The sequence below is a fragment of the Nipponia nippon genome, unplaced genomic scaffold (assembly GCF_047370975.1).
Source record: "Nipponia nippon isolate SJK-2023a ecotype South Korea unplaced genomic scaffold, ASM4737097v1 scaffold_13, whole genome shotgun sequence".
NCBI classification, from domain to species: domain Eukaryota; kingdom Metazoa; phylum Chordata; class Aves; order Pelecaniformes; family Threskiornithidae; genus Nipponia; species Nipponia nippon.
The window spans coordinates 5,390,402-5,417,366 of record NW_028262324.1 but is presented as its reverse complement, the minus strand read 5'-3'; the positions used below and the strand labels follow the sequence as shown (position 1 = coordinate 5,417,366).

At 47.1% G+C, this 26,965-nt stretch overlaps 1 protein-coding gene and 1 pseudogene across 4 annotated transcripts in view; one reads left to right on the top strand and one right to left on the bottom strand.

Annotated features, from left to right (window-relative positions):
- The window catches only part of MMP24 (matrix metallopeptidase 24), a 47,990-nt gene extending 30,047 nt beyond the window's left edge, over positions 1 to 17,943 (bottom strand). For 3 of the 4 annotated variants that reach the window (XR_015702919.1, XM_087749532.1, XM_087749534.1), the window contains exons 1-4: positions 17,806 to 17,937; positions 15,564 to 15,712; positions 9,018 to 9,134; positions 6,670 to 6,974 (exon numbers count right to left, since the gene is read on the bottom strand). Coding sequence is in view for 3 of the 4 variants with exons in the window: in XM_087749532.1 (XP_087605658.1) it covers positions 6,670 to 6,974; positions 9,018 to 9,134; positions 15,564 to 15,712; positions 17,806 to 17,904 (670 nt within the window). In the remaining variant the exon portion in view is untranslated. Of the gene's footprint in view, positions 1 to 6,669; positions 6,975 to 9,017; positions 9,135 to 15,552; positions 15,713 to 17,805 lie in introns of all 4 variants that reach the window. The other variant, XM_087749533.1, reaches the window with a different exon arrangement.
- Positions 17,944 to 23,181: 5,238 nt separating this feature from the next.
- LOC148056509 (uncharacterized) lies at positions 23,182 to 25,494 on the top strand (annotated as a pseudogene).
- Positions 25,495 to 26,965: the final 1,471 nt, after the last annotated feature.

The following is a 26,965-nucleotide window of genomic DNA, read 5'->3' as shown; positions in this document are numbered from 1 at the left end:
GAGTACCAGGACATTCAGGTTCAAGCTCAAATTAACTTGGCGCACCTAATCTCTTAACAAGAACAGCCCAAGCTGTGACAGGAGAGTGGTTCTCAAAGCTTGGCTAAATGCCTGTGTTTGTGCAACTGAATTCCACTGTAAATTTAGAGGTGAGAGAGAGGATCCCATCTTTAGGAACGGGGATACAAATGCCAAAATAATCAAGACAGTTTGTGATATTAATACTGCCAGGATAGAAAACAGTAAATCTCCAGTGAAGACACCGCTTTGAACACACTGACCAGCAGATTAAACGTCAGCTCAAAGCTATGCATGCCTCCCACCAACAGGTACAACAGGCTGTCATGCTCACTGGCTATCAGTAGCACTCTCCTCCAAAATTAGCTATTCTAATCAAAACTTTCTCCTTGAGATCCTTGCTGAACATTCACATTAGTCAGCTTAGACAGTATTTGGCTGTCCTGAAAAACCTCCTAAGGTTCCTGAACATATGCCATGTCCAGATGGTGGCTTCAGGAGTGCTTGCTCTGTTGTCCAGGTAGATGCCCACTGAAACAATGCTAGTCCTTGTGGTGGAATCACAGAGAAAAATCTGTCCAGTTCCTCTCCTCTGTGGCTAACAGAAGCCTTTCCAGGAGGTGGTTCAGGCCCTTTTCCTCCAGACCTTCTGCAGAAGCTCCTGCACTGATTTGGCACCAGAAGTGACCCATGAGGTCTCATCTCCTGTACCGGTTCTGGCAGTGTCTTGTAAGCGCTGGCACTCTTTTTGGTTGGCTTTTCTTCAGAAGCCCTGAACAAGAAGCTTTCCAAAGAAGCCTCTGGAGGAACCCACCAGGATCTATGGGGACATGCTTGTTGTAATGATTACAATACTTGTTTACTTGCTGTTAGCAAAGCTCAGCATTTCTTTCCATTATCTAAAAAGCAGTCACAGTGGTAATCCTACATTTACAAAGAGAACTTCATACAGGTGTGAAGCTATACAGTGTGGGCGAGTACCTGGAAGAGAGGATACTGAAAAATGAATCCTGTGAACCGCAAAATGATCGAACTTGATGTGAAGTTGAGTTACACTAGAGCCACTACAGGAATAACTTGTCAGCTGGGGTTGTTTCCTGAAGAAGCTGAAGTGGCCGCCGTTGGGCAAACTGCCGCTTAAAATGCCATACAACAAGCAGATGATAGGGAGGCTCTTAGAGCTCAACTCTGGGCATGCTGAAAGAAAAAAATCCTGGTGATCCCTGGCAGGGCATGGATACCTCAGTACTTACCTTGCTTTAGCATTAAAAAAGTTCTCTAAATGTCTTTCCTAAATCAATCCTGCTCCACTTTAAGCCTTGTACTACTGCTTCAGTGCATTTCCTGACCAGTGTGGTGCCTGGTACACATAAGCTTTGGAATGAAATCTGGATTGCACGGGAAGACTGACAGCAGGTATCACCATTGCAGATGAGACAGCCCCAGCAGTGGCAGTTCTCGCTACCCACCCTGCAGCAACAGCAGTGCTTGCTACAGCCATGAGTAGTTACTGCGGAGGTGGGTGCCATTAGCACCAGCACTAGTAAGACACAGGAGCTGTTATTTGCAGTGATGGTGACAGAGCAAGTATTATCACTACCAACAAAGGAATACAGCTGATAGCTATATACAGCTATATCTATATACCTATAAAGCCAATATCTGCAGTGGGCTGGCAAACACCACATATTTAGTGGTATGGTGTTGACAACGTGCATAACAGCAATGCTCTTTTACTTTTAAAAGACCATAAAGAAGAATTGTCTAAGATTATTATTGATACTATTTGCAATGTTAAACTGGAGATTAAAATTTACTTCCTGTAATTAACCTGGATTAAACAAATGTTTGAGTTGTCAGAGGGGTGTGAGAACAGTCCTGTGTAATGTGGATATTTAAGCTGACAGAAGTTACTTTTAGCCGCTCAGGATTCCTTTTCAACCTGTTGTTGGAGATACGTACATATGTAATTATTATTTTCATAAAAAGGCTAGGAAATACTTGATTTGGCCAGTTAATAATGGATTTCATGCAGCACCTCTATGCTTGAGGCAAGTTAGGCAAGATACTGAGGCAGCCAAGGGAGAGAGATCCCAGCATGGCCAAGTCTGTTTACCCTCTTTCAGGCACAGGCTTTGCTGCCTACAGTGAGCAACCTATGTCAGCAGCTGTGAGTCTTGAGATGGGCAGTTTAAAGTTTGCTTGGCTGTTTCGACAGCACATTTCAATAAAAAAAAGCCCAAGACTTGGAGAAAATAGAGCAAAATCACCTTTGGTGTTCCTTCTGGTAGTGCAAGCAGTTGGGATACCGAGACTGCCTGCATTGACATGTAACTCAGTGACCAAATGCTGCATCTAAGCAGCCAAGAGGGGCTACTTGGCCTGCGAGCAGCTACACACAATGTACCACTAAAAGACAAAGACTCCAAAAACAGCCTCAATTGACTCCAAGTGCCCATACATCATAGTCTAATAAGCCAGAGGCCCTTGCTGCTACAAGTCTGGGATAACCTAAAGGCCATGAGCTGCTTTCAGTTCTATTAAGGAGCACCCTCCAGGAAAAACGTGAGATAAGTCCCCGCAACTGCGACCATGCCAGTTGCTCCTCATTGTGTGGTTGTGTAGATGACTTATTTCTAAACGTAAAACCACACTCCTCTTTTTCAGTTGCATCCTGTTTGCCATATCACTTCTCTGATTTGCCTTGATCCTTCCGAATTCCAATATTCTGCCTCGTGCTTCTAGCTGCTCTCATTAACATTCTCATCTGGAAACTTAACAAATGAATTCTGTATCCCATGTTCCCAGTTAATAAGGACTGCTCCGAGAGTTCAACTTCCTTCCTGGTTTTGCACATGCTTATCATACTATTATCTAAATTAATCTTCCACAGCTTGCTTATGGGAATGTCAGAGAAGGCAGTACAATTAAGATGATAAATCAGCATTCATGAATTGAAAGTACAGTATTACTTGGCTAAAGGAATTGCACCCATTAGTGGAACTGTAACTAATATCCAGGTGGAAGAAAACTGCATTCACTTTGAAAGCCTATGCAGGATCATTCTTCACAGCAGAAGACAATAGAAGTGTTGGTGCACATGCCCCTATTACCACAGTCTCAGAAAGACAAGCAACAGCATCGTAGCTATTACAATTCTACTAATAATTTTAAGGGACGTGATAATGGCCATGCTGTCCACAAGGGGCAAAAATCAGTATAATAATGATCATGCAAAATGATAATGAGCATATAAATCCCAACTAACTATCCACTAGCTGGTGTGATAAAATTGCCAATGAACCCTAGCAGATTACCACACCGTATCTTTACAAGATAGAAACTTCCATCAACAGGAGATATCACGTTCTCTGTACAAATCAGAGATGGCTGTTTTCATAGAAAGATCTGTTCAAATCATTCTTCATTGTTTCTGATTCGATGAGACTTCATGTGAAATGTTTCACTTTTATCCATATAATTTGCACTGCTAGCGAAGTCTGCAGAACAGTTCTTCTGTGGGGTGACAACTGCATCCAAACATGGACTTACTGAAACTCTTCAGGTGCCACAACACAGTAAGACAAACGTAGACCAAAAAAAGCAAAGCTTCAGATCGTACTGGTTTGTAACAAAACTATATGGACTAAACAGATCAGCCAAATATTCTGAGAACATACGGTGCCAGTTTCAGCATCCTGCTCTGTTGACCAGAGATTTACCTTTACAATTGTTTCATGGCTAAGAGAGCTTTGAGGCAGATTGTTCAAATTTTCCCTACAACTAATACACATTCTTGTCAGGATTGGAACATTTTACATGGTGATATTTTGCAGGTTGATGGAAAGATACTATGGCTATTTTAAGATTTCTATAATCATTGAATGGATGCTGAATGGCCAAAACAGTTCCTTTTTTGCATCTGCATAAATGAGAGCTTTTCTACTGATCTACTGGTAGGGTATTTCTATTCTTTCACCGAGAGACTTCTTCAGTTCCAGACTGAACAACCCCATTGCCCCAAAATACGTATCATAAGGACAAGCAAGACCATGTCTGAAGAAATACTTCCTACTAAAAAGACAATATTGTCCTCGCTAACACCTTATTTCCAATGAAAAAGGGCAGTGAACTGATCCCAGTGCAGGAAATCTCTGACCAAGAAGAAACTCTTTAAGACCTGCTAACAGCATTTCAAGTAAAACACATCAGAGGTGAGAATCTGGAGCTAGTGAGAGCTCCAACGACAAGAAATAATGAAACAGAAGGAAAAACCCTCCTAAAAAGGCCTGGATCATCCAGTGAGGAGACAGGACATTTTCACATCTGCATACCAAGGCTAAGAACACAGGCAAAGCCAAATTCCTCACATTTAACACTCACATCTATAATGCTCTGACTACAGGCTTACCGCTGTCGTCTTCAACACATGAAACTCCCTTTCTATCATCAGCGCTTCCCCCAGCTGGAGGGGACAAATCTGACCCCACCATTCTCAACACCCTCACTTGTGACTTTTTTAAAAGAGTTTTCAAATAACTGTGCTGCCCAGTCTATGCGGCACAATTATTTGAAAACAAATACACAAATGACATTTATCGTCCGGAATGGAAATCTCAACTCTTCTATCAATTTTGACATTCGGAGTGCACACCAGCCCCTCAAATACCAGTTACATGCACTTTGAGGACACTACTCACGACAGTCACTCAGCACACCAGAGTAATACATCATGTTTTTGAAAGAGCCACATGGATACTGCATAAGAAAAAGCTTTTATAAAAAAAGAGACCTTCTACTCATTATATACATTGCTCTCAAACACCATCCCAAAAACTATACAAAAAAAAACTCAAAAAAGTGATAATCTATGTTAGAACATCCTACCCAGTGTAAAATTTTCCGCAGAGCCATCCCTGCCAGTCTTTAAGCTGCCTCCCAACCTTGCTAAGCTTATCATCAGAAGGAGGCTTTTTGTTTGGAAAAAGAAAAAAAAAAAAACCAAGTACAACTGGTCAAAACCTTGCCTTCCACCTTCCTGTAAGGAACTTCTATCCCAGACACCAGCACTCCCAGGTCTCATACGTGGACTTACCTGGGAAGTCATATCCAGCACACAAGCCACCCTCACCACCCCATAGTTGAGATCAAATAACTACTAAGACCAGACTGAACTCGCACAGACCACTGATAAAGCACAAACACACCTAACTGCTGCAAAAGCAGCTCTCACAAGGTAATCACTCGGTCTCTATCAATCCTGATCCTCAAGGGAAACCTATAAACTGCCCTCCAGCCACAAATCTAGGAATAACACTTCATAACATTTCAAGATAGCAAGACTGTGCTTCTCTGCCACACCATAACCTCCCACACGCTCCACACTACCCCCCTTCCACATCCCACAGGCTATGACCTCTCTCTTTCTCTGCCTACATCTAACCTAGTCACTTAAACATGCCAGGAAACATTACATCTTTCCCTGAGAAGACAAGTATCATATCATTTCTGCTTTCCTACAAATTAGCATTCCCACATTGAATTTACCAGGTCCATTTCCTTTCAAAGATGATCTGATAGATACTGACTCAAAATTCTGAGGGATTTTCTCAATTTGCATTCCATTCTGAAAGAAAGCTGTCACTTTTAGGTCAGGCCTGAAGATGGCTTGCATGCCTGAAAGCTTTTCTCCTGTTCAAACTACACTGTTTGGTCTAACGATAGACATTACCTCTGCATATGTCCTTAGACATCATGGCCGCAACAATGCTACTATGTTTTTATACAGTTTAAAAATCAAGCCATATTTACATTCCAAGTAAACTTCTAATCCTTATAAAATGTTTCAAAATGTGATTTTTAATCCTTAAAGGTTTAAAGACATGTTGTCCTTCCCAAATCACTAAGACTGTGGAAACTGAAGTGATATTTTATGAGGCCACTGTACAATTCTGGTCTTCCAACTTAGATTTTTTACAAGTCATCACTATCCTCAATCAAAGGTTTGAAAATAGATCAGAAAGTGCTCATTGCCATTAGAGAGTAAGATAAAGCTACAAAGACGCAGAAACTCTTCATTGCTTAATATCACAAAAACAGTTGCCCTAATCATCAGTCTTCCTTAACAAATCAGCCAGCCCCAATCTCTGATGGGAGGAATTATGATCATACTCAAGACTGTGGGAAAACAAATATGGATCAAAACGACTTAACATTCATAAGTCTTCACTCTTTCAACTTTCTGTTCACCATTACAACTAACTCTAACTGCCCTTGTTAAATATTCCATGAGATACGGAGTATACATTTCAACACACTCTTTTCACCTTTTCCCTCCCAGAGCTGTGGTTTCTGTAGCAATTATGGTCCAAATCTTGAGAGATGTAAAAAGCCAGCAGACACACACTTCTGTTCGCTCCTCAACATTCACACATGTGCACAGAGGCATGCAGAGTCACAAACCTACTAATAGAATTATTTACCCATTTAAGATAGAATACACGTTTGAAAACATTTGAAATATGTTAGAAAACATTTGAACCATTGTATGGGAGGCAAAAGCTCCACTAACCAAATACTTTCCAGTTGAAAGCCTGCCAACGTGCCTACATTCGACTTATCCTTGTTTTGAAAAACGACCTGCGCTCTTACCATCATGATTAGAATTTCCCAGGGTCCATGGCTCATCTGAATCGAAGTGAGTATCTCCTCCTATTCCCGGTCCAGGAAAGTAAGCGTGAGCTAGGAATCCACCTTCTCCATCAAATGGAGAACTGTCTCCATGGAAACCAGAAGCAAAAAATATCATAATATCTGCCTCCTTTCTGTCATTTTTAATTTCATGGTAAGGGACCTCTTCAAAGGTAAGTGGTGTCACTCTCTGCCAAACATCAAATGCCTGACGAATGGCTCTCCTTGTATCAATCTCTCCAACCTTGGGGGTATAGTTGTGTACACTGTGTGAATGAGAAAGAAGCGTTGTTTAAATTTGCAGAATACATTAAAGATTTCTTATTATAATTCCAATACATAGCCACATCTACACAGTTTCCATTTCCAAAGGGTCTTTTATTTTTGCAGACACTACTTTGTGCATGCAAAGTTTTGCTGTCACAAATAAAGTTACCAACAAAACTACAGCCCTGATCTGAAGTCTACATTTATTAATACGAATCTTCCCAATACTTTGGTTGATTTTGTATCGCTTCCTAAAAACCTGACAACCTTTCAAATCCTGGTGTAGACAGCTAAGTAACTTAGTTTAAAAATGTAAATTACTTCAGATTTTGTCTGAAATTAAAATGGAATCCAGTGTATGAAAAAAACTGACTAAAATTCTTTCCGAGAAACAAACCTTTCAGTAAATTATACGACCTTACTTATATGAGCAGCTTCATTCTCAGGACTACTCAACATACTTAAGAGCTCATAGGAGTGATAGACCTGCCAGTTTTGTGCAACCCAGCCCATGACAGCTGATGACACAGAGTTTGGAGGGAGCGGGACAGAGTTCAAGTGCTCATAAATTTCCCATAATTGCAAACTTTAGCTTAAAAAGTGCTGTTCATGGGGTGTTTTTTGTGCGTGCATATAACAGTCTCAAGACCTATTAAACTTGGCTTGGGCAATATGAAATATCTGTGTCGTGGAAACAGCTTTCAGTCTCTAATGAAACTGGCTCGATTTAATATAATGATTGACAGATGAAAGACACTAACACATTCAGTGGTAAAACAAGATATCTACCACTTGAATGGTACAGTACAAATACTGAAATTGGAAAGTTAAACAACTACTAGTTTGACAATGACAGAAGCGAAGCCATCTGCCAACTTGCTTCCCATGGTTGTGCATATGCTTAAGAGATGTTTTATTGATATGATTATATACCAGTTTTCCCTAAGGTCCAGAAAAGGTTAGGAGCAGGATCTGACTCTCAGATCTTCACATACAGAAGGTGTCCCTTTACTATTTGAGCTAAAGGAATGATTACTGGTGGAAGCTCTGAACTAGTCCCCAGAACTAGTCTCCTCCCAGTCTCTGCAGTCCCTCACTGTTACTTGAAGAATCCTCCTCCTCCTTTCTCAGAGCTCTTGGCAGAAGCAACAGAGTGCCCCAGCCCCTGATTCTCATTCCCTTCACACCATCATATCTCTTCCTACACATTCTGGCACCTTCCCCATGCTGGTCACTCATATTTCTACCTCTTCACCACAGACTTTCTGTCTTAGCCTTGCTCACCCATATCTTCACCTTAATGTCTACATTCCTAATTTTTATTCCTCTGCAACCTCCTTTCCCCATCCAAAAAAATTAAAAGGCTATACTTTCAACTAGAGGGGGGTTTAATTTTATTTCGAAGTGACATTCTTATTGTCAGAAACTTCCATTGGCATCATTCAGCAATTGCCTTTCAAAAGCTAAGGGCCTAAATGACTCAAACAAAGCACGTCTGGGAAACAATCACCACTAAACACTTATTTGACACCTGTAGCCCACTTCAGCATATTGCCTCAGCAGGCCTAAGTCTGGACAAAAGCAAGAGTTCTACTACACGAGCAAAAGTAAAACCTCTGCAAAAATAAATATTCAGTAAAATGTTGCAAATCAGTAGAGGGAGAAAGCATCACACCTTTAGACAATGATGTTCCTTCTGCTTTAATGGTTTGTTAAAGATGACACATGATCTAAGGGCCAGAGCCTCAGATTTCTAAGGGAACAGAAAGGGGCTTACTAGGATTTTTCTGCCAAAATTACACAACCGATGGCTGGGATTTAGGCAACTTTACTGATTAGTTATTTTCTAATTAAGAATAGACTCTTCAAGTAATTACTCCAGTTCTCTGAAAGTATTCCCCTCCACCATATTCTGAGAATGAAAACCTCAACGAGGCATTACAGGGAAAATCTAGTTTTTAAAAGTACTTACAAAATTTGCATACCAAACAAGTACAGAACATTCTTTTCCCAAACAAAAAGGGGCAGGGAAGGGGCTATACCTGTAGGTTATATGCTTCTGCCTCCACTTCTGTCCAGTTAGTGCATACCGCTTTTTCCTCCGGCTATGGCGTAGGTGGGGATGATCTGGAACTCCACATCGAGGCTTCTTCATCCACCTGGAAGGGAAGGAAAGAAAAAGCAAGCTAACAAAGAGTTTGAAAAATAGATTCAAAAGAACTCAGGGGTGACTGGAAGACCTCTGATGGATGGTCAAGGCAGACATCAAGAAGGGCTCACCCTTCCCTGTCTCAGGTTTACACTCTTTCCACAGAGCTGTACACCCCACCTCTGCTGGCAATCCACACACCTCAGCACACCAAAAAGAATTCATTTTTCCTTTTGGAAACACAGATGCCATATCAGGTAGCCCTTATGCTTGACAAGAGCTTAATGATGATAATGCCACAAAAGGGAGACAGATCAAAATTGCACGTGCGTGTGCACTGGGATCAAACTCTCCTATCACCTACTCCATCCACTCTCCATTTGTTAAAGTGCCCCTGTGCCAGTAAAAAAAAAACCTCCAGTTCATAACCCACTAGGTAAGATTGAACAAGTGCAAACATGACCCTCCCAGATAACGACTAAGGCTTTCATCTGTAATGACCAGAACAGATCACTCCAATCTGTGGGTCACAGTCACGAAATTCTGTTAGGTCCTCCCCATAACCCTCGACTCTTTTGATGTCACTCATGATGTAGGAAACTCTTGCCTCTATGGCCAGGGGAACTGGAAGAGCAAAGGATGCTATCCCTTGCACAGGGATCCATGACCAGAGAAGTCAGGTCTCCTCACCTATCTCCTTTACCTCCAGCCTTAACAGATCTTTTGCTTATTTCTTGCACCAGCTTGAAGGTGGTCCAACACTGGCACAGGTTGCCCAGAGAAGTGGTAGAGTCTCCATCCTTGGAGGTATTCAAAACCCAACTGGACATGGTCCTGGGCAACCTGCTCTAGCTGTCCCTGTTTGAGCAGGGGGTTGGAGTAGACAATCTCAAGAGGTCCCTTCCAACCTACATGATTCTCTGACAAAGAGAAATAGACTGTACCCCAGAATATTATCCTGCTTGCTGGTGTGGGTACACTCTAGAGAAGTCAGAAGTGGCTTATGGAGGAATGAATCTGCCCACCACTGCAAGCAGCAGCAGGGGAAAAAGGAGATAGGGACAGAAACAGAGGAACTACAGGTACTGGTCTCCAAAGGTCCCAGCACAGCAACTTTCTGTCCCAGCCACATTCTTTAGGATTTTGCAGCGCAGCCCAGGACAGGAGACCAGAGCCCAGGAACAATGCGAGCAGTCTCTCACCACAGCCTCCCAAGCACACTGGCACTGCCCTCAGCCTCTGCCGTGGGCTGCTGCTGAGGACATTGCCACTGGCATTCTTCAGGCATTTTATGCATTTGATCCACTTACTCTGATGGCAAAGGCAAGTGTCCGCTGTGACACAATGCCTTAACAACACATTGCAGGCCACAGGATGCAGAAACATGCCACTGCCTGGTCACACACGAGAGGAGCATTGTAGCCAATCCTGGCAGATTTCTCACACAGGACACTAAATTCTCTCCCCTCTCCTCAGTAGGGCTTCCCCCACATCGCTGGCCACATGGGGGACAACTTTTGGCCTCCAAATGCAGACATTTCTCCATCAGCTGCAGCCAGCCAATGGCAAGTAGTCAGTATGTGCCCACATGCTTGAGGCTAAACAATGTACATCTTATCTACCAAAAATACTAGCCCCACACTTGCAGGAAGGGTGTGACATCCCATCACCAGTAGATGGTTTACAAGACTTCTTCCCGGGACACCTTTTAAATAAAAACCAATAGACAGACATTTTGCCTTGTACAGCCTCACAAGTACATTCCTTCATAGCACACATACCTGCTCCCAGTTCAGACAGTCAAGCAGCTGACCTTTACTTAGTCTAGTTCCTATATGTAAAAAATACGGGTGCTTACAAATTTCAGTGCAGTCATCTGTCATCTTCTCCCCACCAAGAACAGAGCAAATGAGACTCGTTATACATATTGTACTGTACCTGACAAGAACCCAAGCTGAGTATATAAAGCTAGCACAGACCTTCCCCACTTACATTACCTTACATTTATCAGTACAGTATGTTTTTCAGAAATCTAAGCAACCTGTGGAAATCAGATCTGTCTTGCCCACACAACTGCTGCCACCTTCAAAGAAAGGCGGTATATCTAAGGTTTGCTTTTAGAAAAGCCATATTAATTCTACATTAATACACTGTGTTTTTCCAAGTGTCCTTTATTTGTGTTCTTTTGCATTGCTTCTACCACTTTGCTAGAGAGATGCTAGGCTTACTATAGCCTGTATTCTCCTAGGTATTTTCTGAGTGTTTTTTTTAAAAAATCCAGTCATATGATATGGTACAGAGTTTTTAGCATAACATTACACAAACCGTAGTATGAATTAGGTTTTCATCTCTTGAGCTTCATGAGAACTCCAGTACTCTGAACATCACCATCACCAGGCCCTGATTACAGTCAGAAAATGACTTTCTATTTTATCTTTATTAGTATCATCTACAAGACAAAAAGATAACAGGGGAGTGCTACCAAACCAACATCGATGTGCAGGACAAGTCACCAGGACTTTCCAGGACAGTGCTAGCTGTGCTGACATGCTAGCAATACATGGCCAAGTCCCTCACACCTCAATACCTGTTTCATGTATGAATACCACCTGCCCCTTCCCAACACCTGCCCTATGCCATGCAGGCTGCAGGAAATCACCCCCCCCCCCCAGATTAGTCCCATGCTATCAAAGCCAATCAGAACTGCACAGAGACCCAACCAAAAGCTAATTCCCTCAAAGACAGTCAAATTCCCTGGCCCTGTGCCAGCTCCATCACAACATATGGACACAGGGCTGTTCCAGAGGCATGCTGCAATACTGGCACCCTGGGCTTTAAGGGCTTCTTGAGCCAAAGCTTCCAAGGTATCAGCACTTGCAGAGCTGCCAATAGACTTATGCTACACACGACTGCCTAGCTCCTGTTTCAACCCCATTACACTTAGGCCTGTCTGAACCCCCGTGTTCTACCACAGTTTGTTCCAGAGCTCACCTACACACTTTCTGAAACAGACATAGTAAAAAAGCCCAACTACCTGGTTAGAGCTAGGCAGTACTGAAGCTGTCAACAGCCTGTGCTAATGTCAAGCTAAGAATGTCTTTCTGGATCAGTTCCCTGATTCAACTTACTTCCCAGGCATATGGGCCCTAATCTAACCACATGGGCCAGGGTACAAGTCCAGCCATCTCTTCTTTTCTCAGCAGAATAATCATGAAGCTGTAGCTTACTGCCATTGATCTTCTTTAGCTGAGCTTTTTAACAGCCATTCTCTACTGAGCAGTTTGGATAACCCTTTCTGTGTTCCAGGGGATTTATAAAAACAGATCACATCAGAAACAACAACAACAACAACAGACAATTACTTGAAGCAGGCTTCAAGTATTTATGGTTGCTTCCCCCCCCCCTTTTTTTTTTTAAACGGGAACACCAATAACACTAGATCATCAAAATTTATACTTGGCACTGTTTACTCATAGACTATTGCATTCCTCCAGCTGCTTAGCGTGCAGAAAACAGGTAATTTCCAAAAGCAGTGACATCCAGCTCTTGTCCAGATACAGCTGCTTTCCTCAGGTCAGGCTCCAAGCCCTCCACAAGACTCCCCTAAATAGAGAAAGCTGTCATGCTCAATCGCCTACTATTGAGCTGGCAGGAGTGGCATCTTTAAACAGCTGTGTCGTGCATCCCAAGGTGAGGGACCAACACAACAGGCTCAAGACACATGAGACACTTCCAACACAAGTAAGACTATTTCTTGGTGCCCTCCAGGGCCATATGATTGATTACGACAAACACAACAGTCGCCACTTCTGTTAGGCACTAGCATGCCTTCTCTCCCGGCACACTCCCAGGACTATATCCTTGCCTAGCTGCTGAGCAAAATTACAATTCAACCCACTGGCTGCAGGCAGACACAAAGTTTGCTGAGGCACTGTCAATTGCACGGTACAAGGAGGCCATTCTACATATTCGCCCCTGTTCTCCTTACAGGAAACTACATATCCTCAACCTGCTACCTCAAGACAGCCCCTCTGCTGAACAGACCCCCACCTCACCTCCCTTTCAGGTACCAGTAAGCAACACCAATGGTGTTGTTCCTTCCCATTTCCCACTCCCACTGACAGCGCCTGCATGGTATGTTTCACACACTTGGGTACCACTCTTGGAGGAAAGGACAAGCTCAGGATTTGGGGGCGTGTGGGAAAGGAGATGAGAAACTTCAGGCTTCCATAAGCGTAAACAGAATATGCAGAATTTGTTGCCTAACAAAGAAACCACAGAAAATAACAACTTCGCACTCTGACTGATTCTAAAGTCACTTTAAAGGGACAGAGCTTACGACACTGACAGAAGTGACAGAAAAGTTCATAATTGCAATCTCAAAACTCATAACACAGACTGAAGCAACAGCTTAGCAAATGCCTGAGTAATTCAGACCCTCAGAGTCAGCTTGCCTTGTCAGCTCTTCTTCTTTTACTTAGTTTCCACAACCAGGTCTGAGGAAGGGACAGCCCAACAAGGCCCAGCCAGACATGCCCCTCCAACTCAAAATACAGACTCACTGCTAACAGCAATTAGGACCTCTTTTTCCTTTCATGTAATTTCTAGGTAGGTACTCTTGCTCCACCCTGCTGTACAACATATAGACCTACTAATTCAGGACAGGTGGAGGTAGAGCAACCGAACATGCCTGCAAAGCACACCTGCATTTGGTTGCAGCTTGAGGTTTCAAGCTTTTGGAGACTTGAGTTTCAGAAGAGGGAACCATATAGGTTTTTCACCCATCAGCCTTTGGGTGTTCATGCACCAATCAACCCCTGCCCATATATAAACTCAGTAAAATGTGGGTAACACCTTCCTTTCCTCCAGAAAAATACTTTTACTTACTAAAGCAGGGACTTCCACATGCGGTTTGCTCCCTTCCCCTGTCATCCACAAGGCAGCAGAAGCAGCTCCCTAACTCCCCAAACTAGCACCCCAATACCATAGCCCCTTCTTCCCCCACCCCATTCCAACTCATAAGCATCCCAACTACAAGCTTCTACACACCAACTGCACGTACACAACGTTGCTCTCTGGCTCTGCTTCAGCATTCACTTACAAACTGCATTATTAATGGCAAAGAGATCTCGGATGGAAAATCCCCACCTTTAAAAAGCATTTCATTTTCAAATCATTCGAAAAGCAAACAAACAGGATTTTCTCCGTCCCTCAATGGAGAACAAGGGGCTTTTCCTGTGAGCTAAAGGAGGGAATGTTACATTCACTGGAAAGGCACTCCCAGTCCAGGATGATCCTCTCCTGCCTAATTCACTTATTTCTTCTGTTTCTCCCTCTTCTTGTAGTCTGGAAGGCATACAACCAAACTCCTTTGTTCTTCACATTATTTGGTTACTTTGTGCCCCCTTCTTTTGTGCTACTGTGTCCCTTTTGCCAGCAGAATGCCATAACAGGAGAGACTCAGAACTAGGCAGAGCAGACTCTAAAAGGGCCTGCTAATGCAACAAGAAAAGGTCAAGGGAAAACTCTCAGGCAGGGCCTAAGTGAGTTCTATTATTTCTGCTTTCTTCTTTTGCTCACCATGAGATGCTGCTTTCCCCCAGAAAGCATTAGTAAGATCTTATCTGCATTCTGCTTTAGTCAACAGATGCTCCCCTAGTCCAGACCAACAGCAGACGGATTCAGCCAATACACGACACCCAGGCAATCAGACGACAGGAAGCCAGTCAGGTAGCAGCAACAACCACCACTTCCACACCACACTTCGCAGTACACACTGAAGAGCAGACTAAAGGCAACAGCCTTCAAAGAACAAAGTCCCTCCAGCCTAGGTGATTTAGACCAATGCTTCTGTGCTATCAAGGCACCAATCACAAACAACAAATAACACATGGTCAACGTACAGCAGAGAACATCTAATGTCCAACAAATGGCAACTATCACCAGCTAAGTAGTCTTGACTATTGTCATCAGACTACAACAACTCACTTCAACTCGGAACTACAGATCTCCATAAATAGCATCTATAGAGATCCACAACTCCAATTAATTAAGAAATACATTAGAAGCCATTTCTGGAGCCAGATTTTCACCTAAATCCAGACAGAGACGCAAATAAATGAAACCCTTGACATTCTCCACTTTCAGAAGCTCACAGGATTCACGCTTTGCCTGTGCACCAGCAATGGGGATCTATGTACAAGGAATGACATTTAACAAGAGCTTCTCCTCACACTCACAAACAGTACTGTTGGCAAAAAGAAAAGGTGGAAGCGTCCACATGTTTTTGTTAGGGACACCTTTTCATAATCAAGACTTCTCTGGCTGAGTCAGTCAAATCTACCCCTTTTGAGGGCTTCTTGTAGCTGGAATAATTACCCAGGTAACACGACAATACGTTAAAAAAGGGAAAGACAAAATTAGCCTACGTTAATCTTACTCAATAGTTGTCTGGTCCAAAACTCCTGTTACTGGGATCCCATAAAACTGTTGCATAGTGGCAACTGCAGACTGCACAGCTTTTCCTGACTGCAAGGCAGACATTTGGCTGTCAGATGGAAGTAAGTAGCCGTAAGTTTTTAACCAACCCTGAAAAAGAAAGAAACAGATGGTAAGATGCCACGTTACGTTTTCAACTTAACAGATCAGAACATTTCCTCAAAAGAAAAAGTGACAAACTAGCCCAAAAAATTCAACCACCTCTCTTTTTTTGGTTAGGTTTGGTAATATTATCTAATCTCCAGGAAGGGCTGAAGACCCAGCTTAATATGACCTATCCTGACAGGACAATGCAGACCTGCCAATTAAAAACGTCAGTCATCTCTACTGACTAACTGGGGCAGACTTAGGTCTTTGGAGCACCAGAAATGCTCAAGAGGCTTTGCCCTTGTTCCAGCAACCTCCTGTGCACCCTGTCACCTTGCCATCATGAGATTTCTCAGTCCCCACAGCAGCATGCTCCGAATAACCCACGGCCCACTACCTACTGCTGCCTCTGGACCATCACTCCAAGCAAACAGCTTAACAGGCCTGGGCAATCCCCACAAACACAGGTTCAGCTTTACACTTGCACTGAGCACAGGAGTATTTCTTTCAAAAAAAAAAAAAAAACACCCCCCCAAAAAAAAACCCAAAAAACCATACTCAGAAAGTTTGCAGGGACTCTGGTCAGATGGAGTTTTCCTCTATTAATAGCAGATATCTAGCAAATTGTCAGAACAGGAAACTAGCCAGCTCTCCTCAAGGAGCTTTGTCCTTTTTCCCCACCTCCCCCCCAAAATGCAGCCTTAGATAAAAACCACGTCAAACTTGTCAAAATGCTAAAGAGAGCATTTTAAAAAACACCCATTAATTCAGGATTTTTTTTTCCTCCCCTCTCTTCCACCCCCCTCACTTTGATACCAGGAGAAAGAGCAATATCAATTCACCATTAAGTGCAAATGCCAATAAAACCTGAATGAAGGCTTGCTTTCATAAACTTTTCACCATAACTTTTCATGCACACGCTCCACTGTTTCTTTGTTCTGGCCAATACCCCAGCCCTCCGATTCAATACTTAGACCAGGATTACTGTGAGATCGACATATATCCCGTAAGCTTTTTCCAGCCACAAGGACAATCCATCTGACCCACAGGACACAGTCCTCAACACACAAGCGCTGGTGAATCATCTGCGTGCGCTGCTCTCACATTGGCAGCCTGATCACTCAGAGCAGGGGGGAGAGGAGAGGCACGTCTTCCCTTAACATAACACAGCAGTGGGAAAGAGGCTCAAGCCAGGAGGAGCACAATAGGGAGAACAATCCCCATTTCATTGTGGTAAGAAGATACCAGAATCCATTGGGAAAACAGAAAGGCCTTGCTTCCAAAGCAGGAGAAAGGTGTAAGACAGTGTCTGGGCCAGGCATGTTAAAGTCCACCAAGTAAATAGACATACAGCATGGTTCAACACGGACATCACCAACGTCTCAAGACAAAGCCAAGCTGCAAAACTGCTTGGAGACTGGACATTTGCTACCACTGCCTTGGCATCTAGCGTTGGCCTCTGACAAACACAGCATGCTGGAACATGCGGACCTTCGGTCTGACCAAAATAAGCTGTCCTTGAGCAGCAAGGGCAGGGCACACTAACCAAAACAGCTCTGAGTAGGGCTACCCTCGCGTATCCCCTTCCCTCCCGGGGCAGACTCGGACGGGACAGCGGGCAAGGGAAAGGGACGCCACAGGATGCCCGCACAGGCACCAAGATCAGCTCCTCCGGGGACGCTGATGCTCAGGAGCACACGGGGGGGCACGGCTGCCTCCGCCTGCCCGTTCCCAACCTGCCCAGGCACAGGCAGAGGAGCTGCCAGCGACTACGGCCACACACCTGAGCCCAGCCCGGCAGCAGCAACCAAGACCGGCAGCTTCGGCACGACGAGGGCCTACAGGAGATGCGGGAAGGCTTCTGGCGGGCAGCAGCGCCCGGCGCGGCGACGGGGCTGGAGCCGAGCGCGGAGGAGCCAGGGAGCCGCTGCCCGCCCAGCTTTCCAGCCCGCCGTCGGGCCAACACAGCGCACAACCCGACCCCAGGCTTCCCGTCCCCCGGTCCCCGCTGCGGCACCACCGGCCTCGCCGCCCCACAGAGCCGCCCGGCCCCGCTCCCCTCAGCGCCCCGGCCCCCCTCCCGCTCCCAGACCTACCCGGCCGGTGCTGGTGTCGGCGGCGGCGCGGAGCAGGGCGCAGAGCAGCGGCAGCAGGGAGCCCGCCGCGGCCAGGCCCCGGCGCCGCCTCGGCGCCATGGCAGCGCGGCGGGGCTCGGGCCAGCGCTCCGGCCCAGCGGCGCGGCTGCGGCTGCGCGGGGAAGCCGGAAGTGGAAGGCAGCCGCCGCCGCACCCCCTCTTCCTCCGCCGGGGCGCGCTGCTGGCAGCGGCCGGGGCTGCAGCGCCGAGGATCGCGGCGCGGCCTTGGGGGGGGTGCGCCCGGCCGGCGGGAGGGCCCTGGCCGCGCTTCCCCCGCGGAAGGGCGCAGAGCCGGATCCCAGCGGCCCCGAGTCGCGGCCCCTCGGGGTTTTTTCCACGCACCCGCCTCTGGCTGCAGGCAGGGGAGAGAGCGGAGGGGCTCGCAGCGGCCCCGGGCCCTGCCGCAGCACCGGAACAGATGCAGGAGGGCCGAGGTCTTTCTCTGCGGGCCTCTTCTCTCACGACGGCGTGGTTACCTCTTCCCAAAGGTCCCACTCCCTGCCAAGGCTGCCTCACGTTGTCTTTGGCTGCAGCCTGAAGAACTTCAGCAGGCGTGTGTAGAAGACCCAGGTGCAGGAGGCCGGCTCTATGCACCTCATCATAACGAGCCTGAGGAGAAGAGGAAAAGTGGTGCTGGCAGTTTGTTGGCCAGTGGTCCCGCCCTGAAGCCGTCCCAGTCTGAAAGGAGGTGGCACACTTCTGAGGTGTGTGCCCAGGTGGAAGCATGGGCTTCTGTGCTACCTCAGGGAGACCCGAGGGCTTTTTCACACTCTGTTTCTCTCCTTTGTTTATCTCAGGACCAAAAATGATGCCTCGTGGTGACAGGTTGAAGGAGGAGATTGTGGATGGCAGGTGCCCTAGCCCAGCCTCGTTGAGTTCAGAGGGTCTGAAAAAGCAGTCAGCAGCTTGCACTTTCACACGTGCTCAATAAATTATTTTTATCAGGTATTTTCAGCGGAGGGAAACGCTCTGCCACCAAGCGAATTTCTTGCTCTGTCATTGGCTTAACCATACCGACACCAGAAGTTTAAATTGTTAGCTGCTGGGAAGGGAATCTTGGAGCACTGGGCCCACAGCCAGCCTGGCACACAGGGCAGTGTGGCTGGCAAATCTGAGATGTGCAACAGGCTTCAGCGCACCAGTGACGTGCTTGGAGCTGGAGGAGTCACCATGCGTGGGAATCCCAGGACAGAACGTGCTGCTGCTCCCTCGGAGAAACAGTGACGACATTGGGTTTTAGAAACGCGGACAGGGATTTCATCTTTTTGTCAAAATATTTATTAACATGCTCTGCTGCGTGAACAGCCAGTGCTGGCCTTCTCCCTGTTGACTCAAGCAGACAGCAGCTCAGCTCGCACACCGCTGAGGCAGCGGCTATGCTCAGGATAGCCTCTTTGCCCTGACTGCAGAAGCTGGAGGGGAACCCTTTGCCAAGACAAGGCAGCAGAGCTCCCCCACCCTGCTGATGCCAAGACTCTTGTTTTTTTGCCCAAGGAGAGCTCAGGCTGCCATTTCTACTGAGGACACACCTCAGGCTGCCATTTTTACCCCCTGCCTTGCTGTAGCAATCCTCCTTGTCCCCTGCCATTGCTACTTTGTCAGACCATCCCATTCACCATCACACCGCATCTCTTTGGGAACTGGAGCAATTGTAGTGCTTTTTGCATACAAATAGAATAGAATTTAGAATAGAATAGAATATTTTCAGTTGGAAGGGACCTACAGCAATCATCTAGTCCAACTGCCTGACCGCTTCAGGAATGACCAAAAGTTAAAGCATGGTATTAAGGCCATTGTCCAAATGCCTCTTAAACACTGACAGGCATGGGACACCAACCACCTTCTCTAGGAAGCCTGTTCCAGTGTTTGTCCACCCTCTTGGTAAAGAAATGCTTCCTAATGTCCAGTCTGAACCTTCTCTGACGCACCTTTGAACCATTCCCATGCATCCTGTCACTGGATACCAGGGAGAAGAGCTCAGCACCTCCCTCTCCACGTCCCCTCCTCAGGAAGCTGTAGAGAGCAATGAGGTCACCCCTCAGCCTCCTTTTCTCCAAACTAGACAAACGCAGATTCCTTACCCACTCCTCATAGGACATTCCTTCCAGCCCCTTCACCAGCTTTTTCACCCTCCTCTAGATGCATTCAAGGACCTTCGCATCCTTCTTAAATTGTGGGGCCCGGAACTGCACACAGTACTCAAGGTGAGGGTGCACCAACGCTGAATACAGTGGGATAATCACCTCTTTTGACTGGATGGTTATGCTGTGTTTGATGCCCCCAGGATGCAGTTTGCCCTCCTGGCTGCCAGGGCACACTGCTGACTCACATTGAGCCTGCTGCTGACCAGCACCCCCAGATCCCATTCTGCAGGGCTGCTCCAGCCACTCCTCTCCCAATTTACACTTGTGCCCGGTGTTACTTCATCCCAGGTGCAGAATCCAGCATTTGTTCTTGTTAAATTTCATGCCATTAACGATTGCCCAATGCTCCAATCTATCTAGATCCTTCTGCAAGGCCTCCTGTCCCTCAAGAGTGTCAACAGCACCTCCCAGTTTGGTATCATCAGCAAGCTTGCTAATGGTGCATTCAACTCCTGCATCCAGATCATTGATAAAAATATTGAAGCGAACTGGCCCTAGGATTGAGCCCTGAGGAACACCGCTGGTGACTGGCCATCAGCCAGATGTAGCCCCATTCACTACAAGCCTTTAGACCCTGCTGTTCAGCCAGTTCTTCACCAAGTGCACCATGTACGTGCTCATCTCACAGTTACCTAGAAGGATGCAGTGAGGGACAATTATCAAAAGCCTTACTAAAATCCAGAAAACCATCCCCCCATCCTCAGGGATGTTAACTCAAAGCCTTTGGGGAACGACAACATCTAATTGCATATTCAACTCAGCCAGATCCGGTAGCTCAAGGATCTGTTGCCTGCATCTGTGCAATCACTGCTGCAGCACTTCTAGTTGAATGGAGCAAAAAAATCTAGTGCTTGAACATCCTCTGATTGCACAAGTTATGCAGGCAACGTCACCACAGCAAATACATCGTTATGACCTGATTCTCCTAACAATGGAAAGCATAACACTTAAACAGTGTAATACACTGAACCCTGCTATTCTACTCCCTTTACCTGGGGAAGGAACTCCATATCATGATGGTGTAGTAACAATCTCTGAAGCTGAAAAGGCTTGAGGAGGTTTAACAGATCAAATCAAATTATTATCACAAATGGTAATACAGACTCCATTAGCCTTACACTACCTATTAGCAGCACAGGACAGAGTATGTGCATTATTGAATAATAGCTGCTGGTTTTATGTAAAGCAAGACCAGAAAAATAAAACTGATATAAACAAGGAAAGACTCATTTAAAAATATTACACGAAGAAAGACAAGGATCTCCCCTAAATCTGTGTGGATGGTTAACCTCTTGGCTCCCAGACCTAGGTATAGGACTGTGAGCTAAAAGGATTTTGGTTTTGTATTCACTGTCTTATTTTGCTTCATAATTATACATGTGTGTTTACAGTGTGGTATTACTTTATGAACTCAATTAACTACTAAATTAATGAATACTGTGGTGTGACCCTGACAGTCAAAGAAAAAGGAGGGACTATTAGGAAAAAACTCATTCCCTAACTATTGTACCAATTAGTCTTTAGAGTGTGAAATTGTATGAACTTTCTTAAGAGATATATAGTCTACGTTGTATACTGCATATTCATGGTTAAGTAAGCATGACTAAAGGACCCCAGCTCATTGCGAGGAGAAGGACAGACCCCAGCCTGAAGAAGAAGGGATACCCCTGGACTACTGAGATAACACTAGCATCACAGCCCCTCCAACTCCTTGGTGAAACCCTCCCATTATCTGGCATCATAGATAAGTAACTAGCAAGAACGACTCCAGGGACATTTAGATTAAGAAAGAAGCAGATGGATGATGACACCGTAAAACTATAGATGCTTTGACCCCACTTGGGGTCGAGATCCCTCTGCTGCCCAGCTCCAATAGTTGACAGTGATGGGGAAATTCAAATTGTAAGTGTTCAGCAGTGGTAATCTGTGCCATGATCTGGCACGGACGGCAAGAAGGCCTCACTGCAAGAGGGTTTTAAACTGGCTGGAAGCACGGATGCCAAATAGCCTTCCTGGAATGGGAGCTCTCAGGGGCCAGCTCCGGGCAGCAGAGCTGGTCCAGGCGATGGACCCACAGCCCCGCTGAGGTGCCCCATGCAAACCACTCACAGGATGGGTGCGGGTGCAAGTGGATATAAGGAATCTGCTTGTGACACATCTTTGCAGACTCCATGTAGAACCACTTTATTGCAGTAGGACTCTACCAAATGCGTTGTTGGTTAATTTTTTTTTTTTTTGTATTTAAGCACAAACATGTGTTTAATTCACCTCGAGGGGTACCATAAAAATTCCCCAATAGCAGGAAACAGAGCCTGGCCTACCCACAAAACCTCTCAGGTCTTTGGTTTAACACTCTCTCCATCTGCAGAGAGAAAGTAACACCAGCTGCAGGTAGACTACAGCAGGCACCTCGAGGGGCAGTCACAGCCCTTGGGACACAGGGACCAAGGGACATGTTGCGCAGAAATTCTTTAGCACTAACTTCTGGAAGGCCTTCCCACATGAACTGCTGTGTATCGGAGGCTGTGGGCAGCGGATCAAGGTAAGGCCTGAATTCCCTCAGTCTCTCTCTCCATCCCAGCCTCTTTCCCAGGACATTTCCAGCCCTTCAGGATCACCAGCACTCACCCCCACACTTCCACAGCCAGCCCCTCTCTCTCCCAGGCTAAAGGAGTCCTTCTCTCCTGGCTGGCCAAACTGTGGTTCCCTCCTGTTCCCTGGCAAGATGGTCAGCATGCAGAGCGGGAGGTGCTCGCTACAAGCAGCTAGATGTGCTCCTGAGCAGCTTGGCTGCCACTGTGAGCAGCCAGCCCCTCAGACCCTCTTCTCACTCATGTCAGCACCAGAAAATACCAGCCAAAACATGACGTTCTGGGTCAACATGCCACTGGCTATTCCTTTCTGTTCAAGTAAATATAATATGAAAGATTTGTTAGAAGGAGCTTTTTGTAGGTTTTTCTTATGTAAAGAGCGAGAGGTAGAAGGTGAGCACAGCAGGAACCGGCAGCCAGGCTCCTACCGGCCTTCCCCAGGAAACAGCTAGGGGAACAGGGAGCAGAAAGGAAAAAGGGGTAGAAAGCCAGTAAAAAAGGAGACAGCGGTAGGAAGTGAGGGCAGAAGCGAGCAGCGCAGCAGGTGCCCAGCTCCCACCCTGTCCTCCACAGGAGAAAGCCGGGGGCTGTGCGGGGCAGAAATGGCGCGCCTGGGTCTGGGCCTGGGCCTGGGCCTGGGCCTGGGCCTGGGTCTGGGCCTGGGTCTGGGTCTGGGCCTGGGTCTGGGCCTGGGTCTGGGTCTGGGCCTGGGTCTGGGGGCGCCGCCCGGGGGGGGCCGGCCCGGAGCCGCCCCGCGCTGCTCGGGGCCGCTGTGGCCAGCTGGGCACTGGCAGGGACCGAGGGTGTCACACAGCAGAAACGAGGACAGGGGAGACTGGGAAGGGGGCAGAGAGGTGTCTGTGCTGAAGGGGAGCCTGAGGAAATGGGAGGAGAGCGGTTTCCCTCCGCCTGTGTTTGCCTTCTGTGTTTCTCAAGAATCAGGAATTAGATGTTGACAGCATCGGGCCAACAACCCAGTTCAATCCAATTCAGTTGAGGCTGCTTTGCCCGTGACAGGGAAGAGGTTTAAAAACGAAAAGGGGGTAAACTGAGTGCTTTTGGCGTGGCAGTTCCCTGCATTTCTTCCCGGTTGGCGAGGATGCCTGCTTCGCTTCACCGAATCGCGGAACAGTTGAGGTGGGAAGGGGCCTGTAGAGATGACCTCTCAAAGGCGGGTCAGCAAGAGGGGGTGGCCCACAGGCCTGTCCAGGCGGGCCCCCCCACGGGCCAGTGGACAGCAGCCGGGCGGCAGCACAGCAACGCAGTAATGTGACAATGCGGCAATGTGGCAATGCAACGATGCAAGAAGGCACAATTGCTCTATAGAGCCGCTCACTGGGAGGCCGGCTGGGGCGGCCACAGCTGGGTGCCTCTGGTGCAAGTGGAGTCAGTGCAGGGTCACAGCTCCAGGAGAGTGCTTGGAAGGAGCCATGGAGCACTGTCTCGCTGCTGGCGTCCGAAAGGCAGACACACTGCTGAGTGCACTGGCAAAGAGGAGAGAGGTGAGCAGCGGGCCGATGGAGAGGGCTCAGCCGGGTAGCCTGGGACATGGGGGGCTGCTGTGGGGCCTCGGGACGTGCCCTTTCTTGCAGCTGCCATGCAGGAGGCTTATTGAGCTAGCGCCTGAGTGTCTCTGCCTTCCTAGCTCAGGGACAGAAGACAGCACCCAAACTGCCAGGACCAATTGACAATCCTTGCCTGGCAGAGCGGCTGCTGCAGCCTCAAAGACCATCTTGCCCACTGCCACCCAAGAGCAGAAAGAGCTCCCTAAAAACGGGTTGATGCAGAAGAGTGAAAGCAGCTTTGGACAAAGGCCAAACCTACTCCCAGCCTGAGTTGGGACAGGAAGGTGCCAAGCTGCCCAGGAGGGTCAGGGGTGATGCTGCCGCCAAGAAAAAGCCAGGCGTGGCTGCAAACAGTGTGTTCAAAGCTGCGTTTGAACAACAGACTGCAATGGAAGCCCAGAAGCTTGAAGAGGTGGCTCAGGCTGTGGTGCAGGAAGTGTTAGAGAGGGTGAAGGCTCCTCAGGCTCAGTCTGTCTGCATTTTAAGGAGGGCTGCCCTGGGGATCAGAGGAAGATTGTGTGGCAGCACCGGAAGAGCAGAGCCTTCGGAGACTTCTCCTCCAGGTGACGGGCAGGAAATCGGACTGGTGGCCAAAGAGCTCGTAGCGACTGTGTTGGAGAGCTTGGGGAAATGTTTGGCATCCAGCATGTCCGAAGCATCTGAGCCAGGGCCGGCAGCCAGGTGGAAGGAGCAGCCTGTTGCCTGAGGAGCCACCTGAGCGGGCAAATCCGAGGAAGAGAAATCGGGGCAAGCTGAAATAGCAGCTTCTGATGGAGCATCTTCACAGGCTTCCCTTGACAAACTCACCAGAGAAGTTGTTGACAATGTTTGCTGCACCTTGGAATCCTTTGTAGCTTCTCAGTTGGAACAAGACTCTAGCTGTGAATATTCCAAAATCCTGGAGCTTCCCAGGGGAAATCTCTCCAACAGACAGCCAAAGCCATCCCAGACGCCTTTCTCAGCACAGGGCATTGAAGAAGGACAAGGATGGTGGATGTAAAGCTGGACACGAGCCAGCAATGTGCACTCGCAGCTCAGGAAGCCAACCATATCCTGGGCTGCATCAAAAGAAGCGTGGCCAGGATGTCAAGGGAGGGGATTCTGCCCCTTTACTCTGCTCTGGTGAGACCCCACCTGGAGCCCTGCGTCCAGCTCTGGGGTCCTCAGCACAGGAAGGACATGGACCTGTTGGAGCAGGGCCAGAGGAGGCCACCAAAATGATCAGAGGGATGGAACACCTCTGCTATGAAGAAAGGCTGAGAGAGCTGGGGTTGTTCAGCGTGGAGAAAGCTCCGGGGAGACCTTATTGCAGCCTTTCAATACTTAAAGGGGGCTTATAAGAAAGATGGGGACAGACTTTTTAGCAGGGCCTGTGGTGATAGGACAAGGGGTAATGGTTTTAAACTAAAAGAGGGTAGATTTAGACTAGATACAAGGAAGAAATTTTTTATGATGAGGGTGGTGAAACACTGGGAACAGGTTGCCCAGAGAGGTGGTAGATGCCCCAACCCTGGAAACACTCAAGGTCAAGTTGAACAGGGCGCTGAGCAACCTGATCTAGTTAGAATCATTTAGGTTGGAAAAGACCTTTTGAGATCATTGAGTCCAACTGTTAACCTGACATTGCCAAGTCCACCACTAAACCATGTCCCTAAATGCTACATCTACACACCTTTTAAATACCTGCAGGGATGCTGACTCAGCCACTTCCCTGGGCAGCCTGTTCCAATGCTTGACAACCCCTTCAATGATGTTTTTCCTAATATCCAATCTAAACGTCCCCTGGCACAACTTGAAGCTATTTCCTCTCATCCTATCACTTGTTACCTGGGAGAAGACACTGACCCCCACCTTGCTACAGCCTCCTTTCAGGTAGTTGTAGAGAGCAATAAGGTCTCCCCTCAACCTCCTTTTCACTGGACTAGAGAACCCCTGTTCCCTCAGCTGCTCCTCATAGGACTTGTTCTCTAAAATGTTGAAGATGTCCCTGCTCATTGCAGGGGTGCTGGACTTGATGACCTTTAAAAGTCCCTTCCAACTCAAACTATTCTATGAAGATATGCCAACACAGGCAGTGCTGTTTTGCCTCTCCCATAGCTCTGCCTTTTGAAAGCATCCTTTTGCTGACTGAGGTCACATGTAGCAGACAGCCATAGGGCTGAAGGGAATCAGCATGTCTCCAGGTGACTGCATTCATGGTGGAGAGAGTGGGACACCTCACCTCCACTACTACACCCCATCAAGGGCTCCAGTTCACTGTGTTTAAGCACGTCTGCTACTCCTTCACCGACTCCCACAGGGAGAAGCCTCAGCTAGGCTGACACTGCCGTGGGGCCGCTAAAGCAAGGCACAGCCTCATCACCTGCAGGAGCCCATCCCACAGGGAGGCAGATGGGAGAAGACCTTACCTCAATGACTAGAGTTTAAATACCATGAGGTTGGTGCGTAACAAGGGGCAACCCCCACTGCTGCTCCAGCTGCCAGGACCCATGGGGCAGCTGTTCTCACCTATACTCTGCTGGGTGCTGTGCTTCCAGCTGGCTTCCCATCATCTTTCTTCAGCACTTACCCACCTGTGTGCACTTTGCTGGATCTATCCCTTACACCAGGTCCTTCCCTGGACAGAAGATTCCCTGCAGGCGTAGGACATAAACAAGACAGCTGCAACTCAAGCAAACAGTATCTAAACCCTTCTCTGCTGGGCAGTGCAAAGGAAGTAGAGCAAGCCAAGGGGTAGGGAAACACACCGACATGGTAAATGGCCATCAGCCCCTGCCTTTGGTTGGAAAACAGTTTTGACTGAGTGCTCAGGGAGATTTCC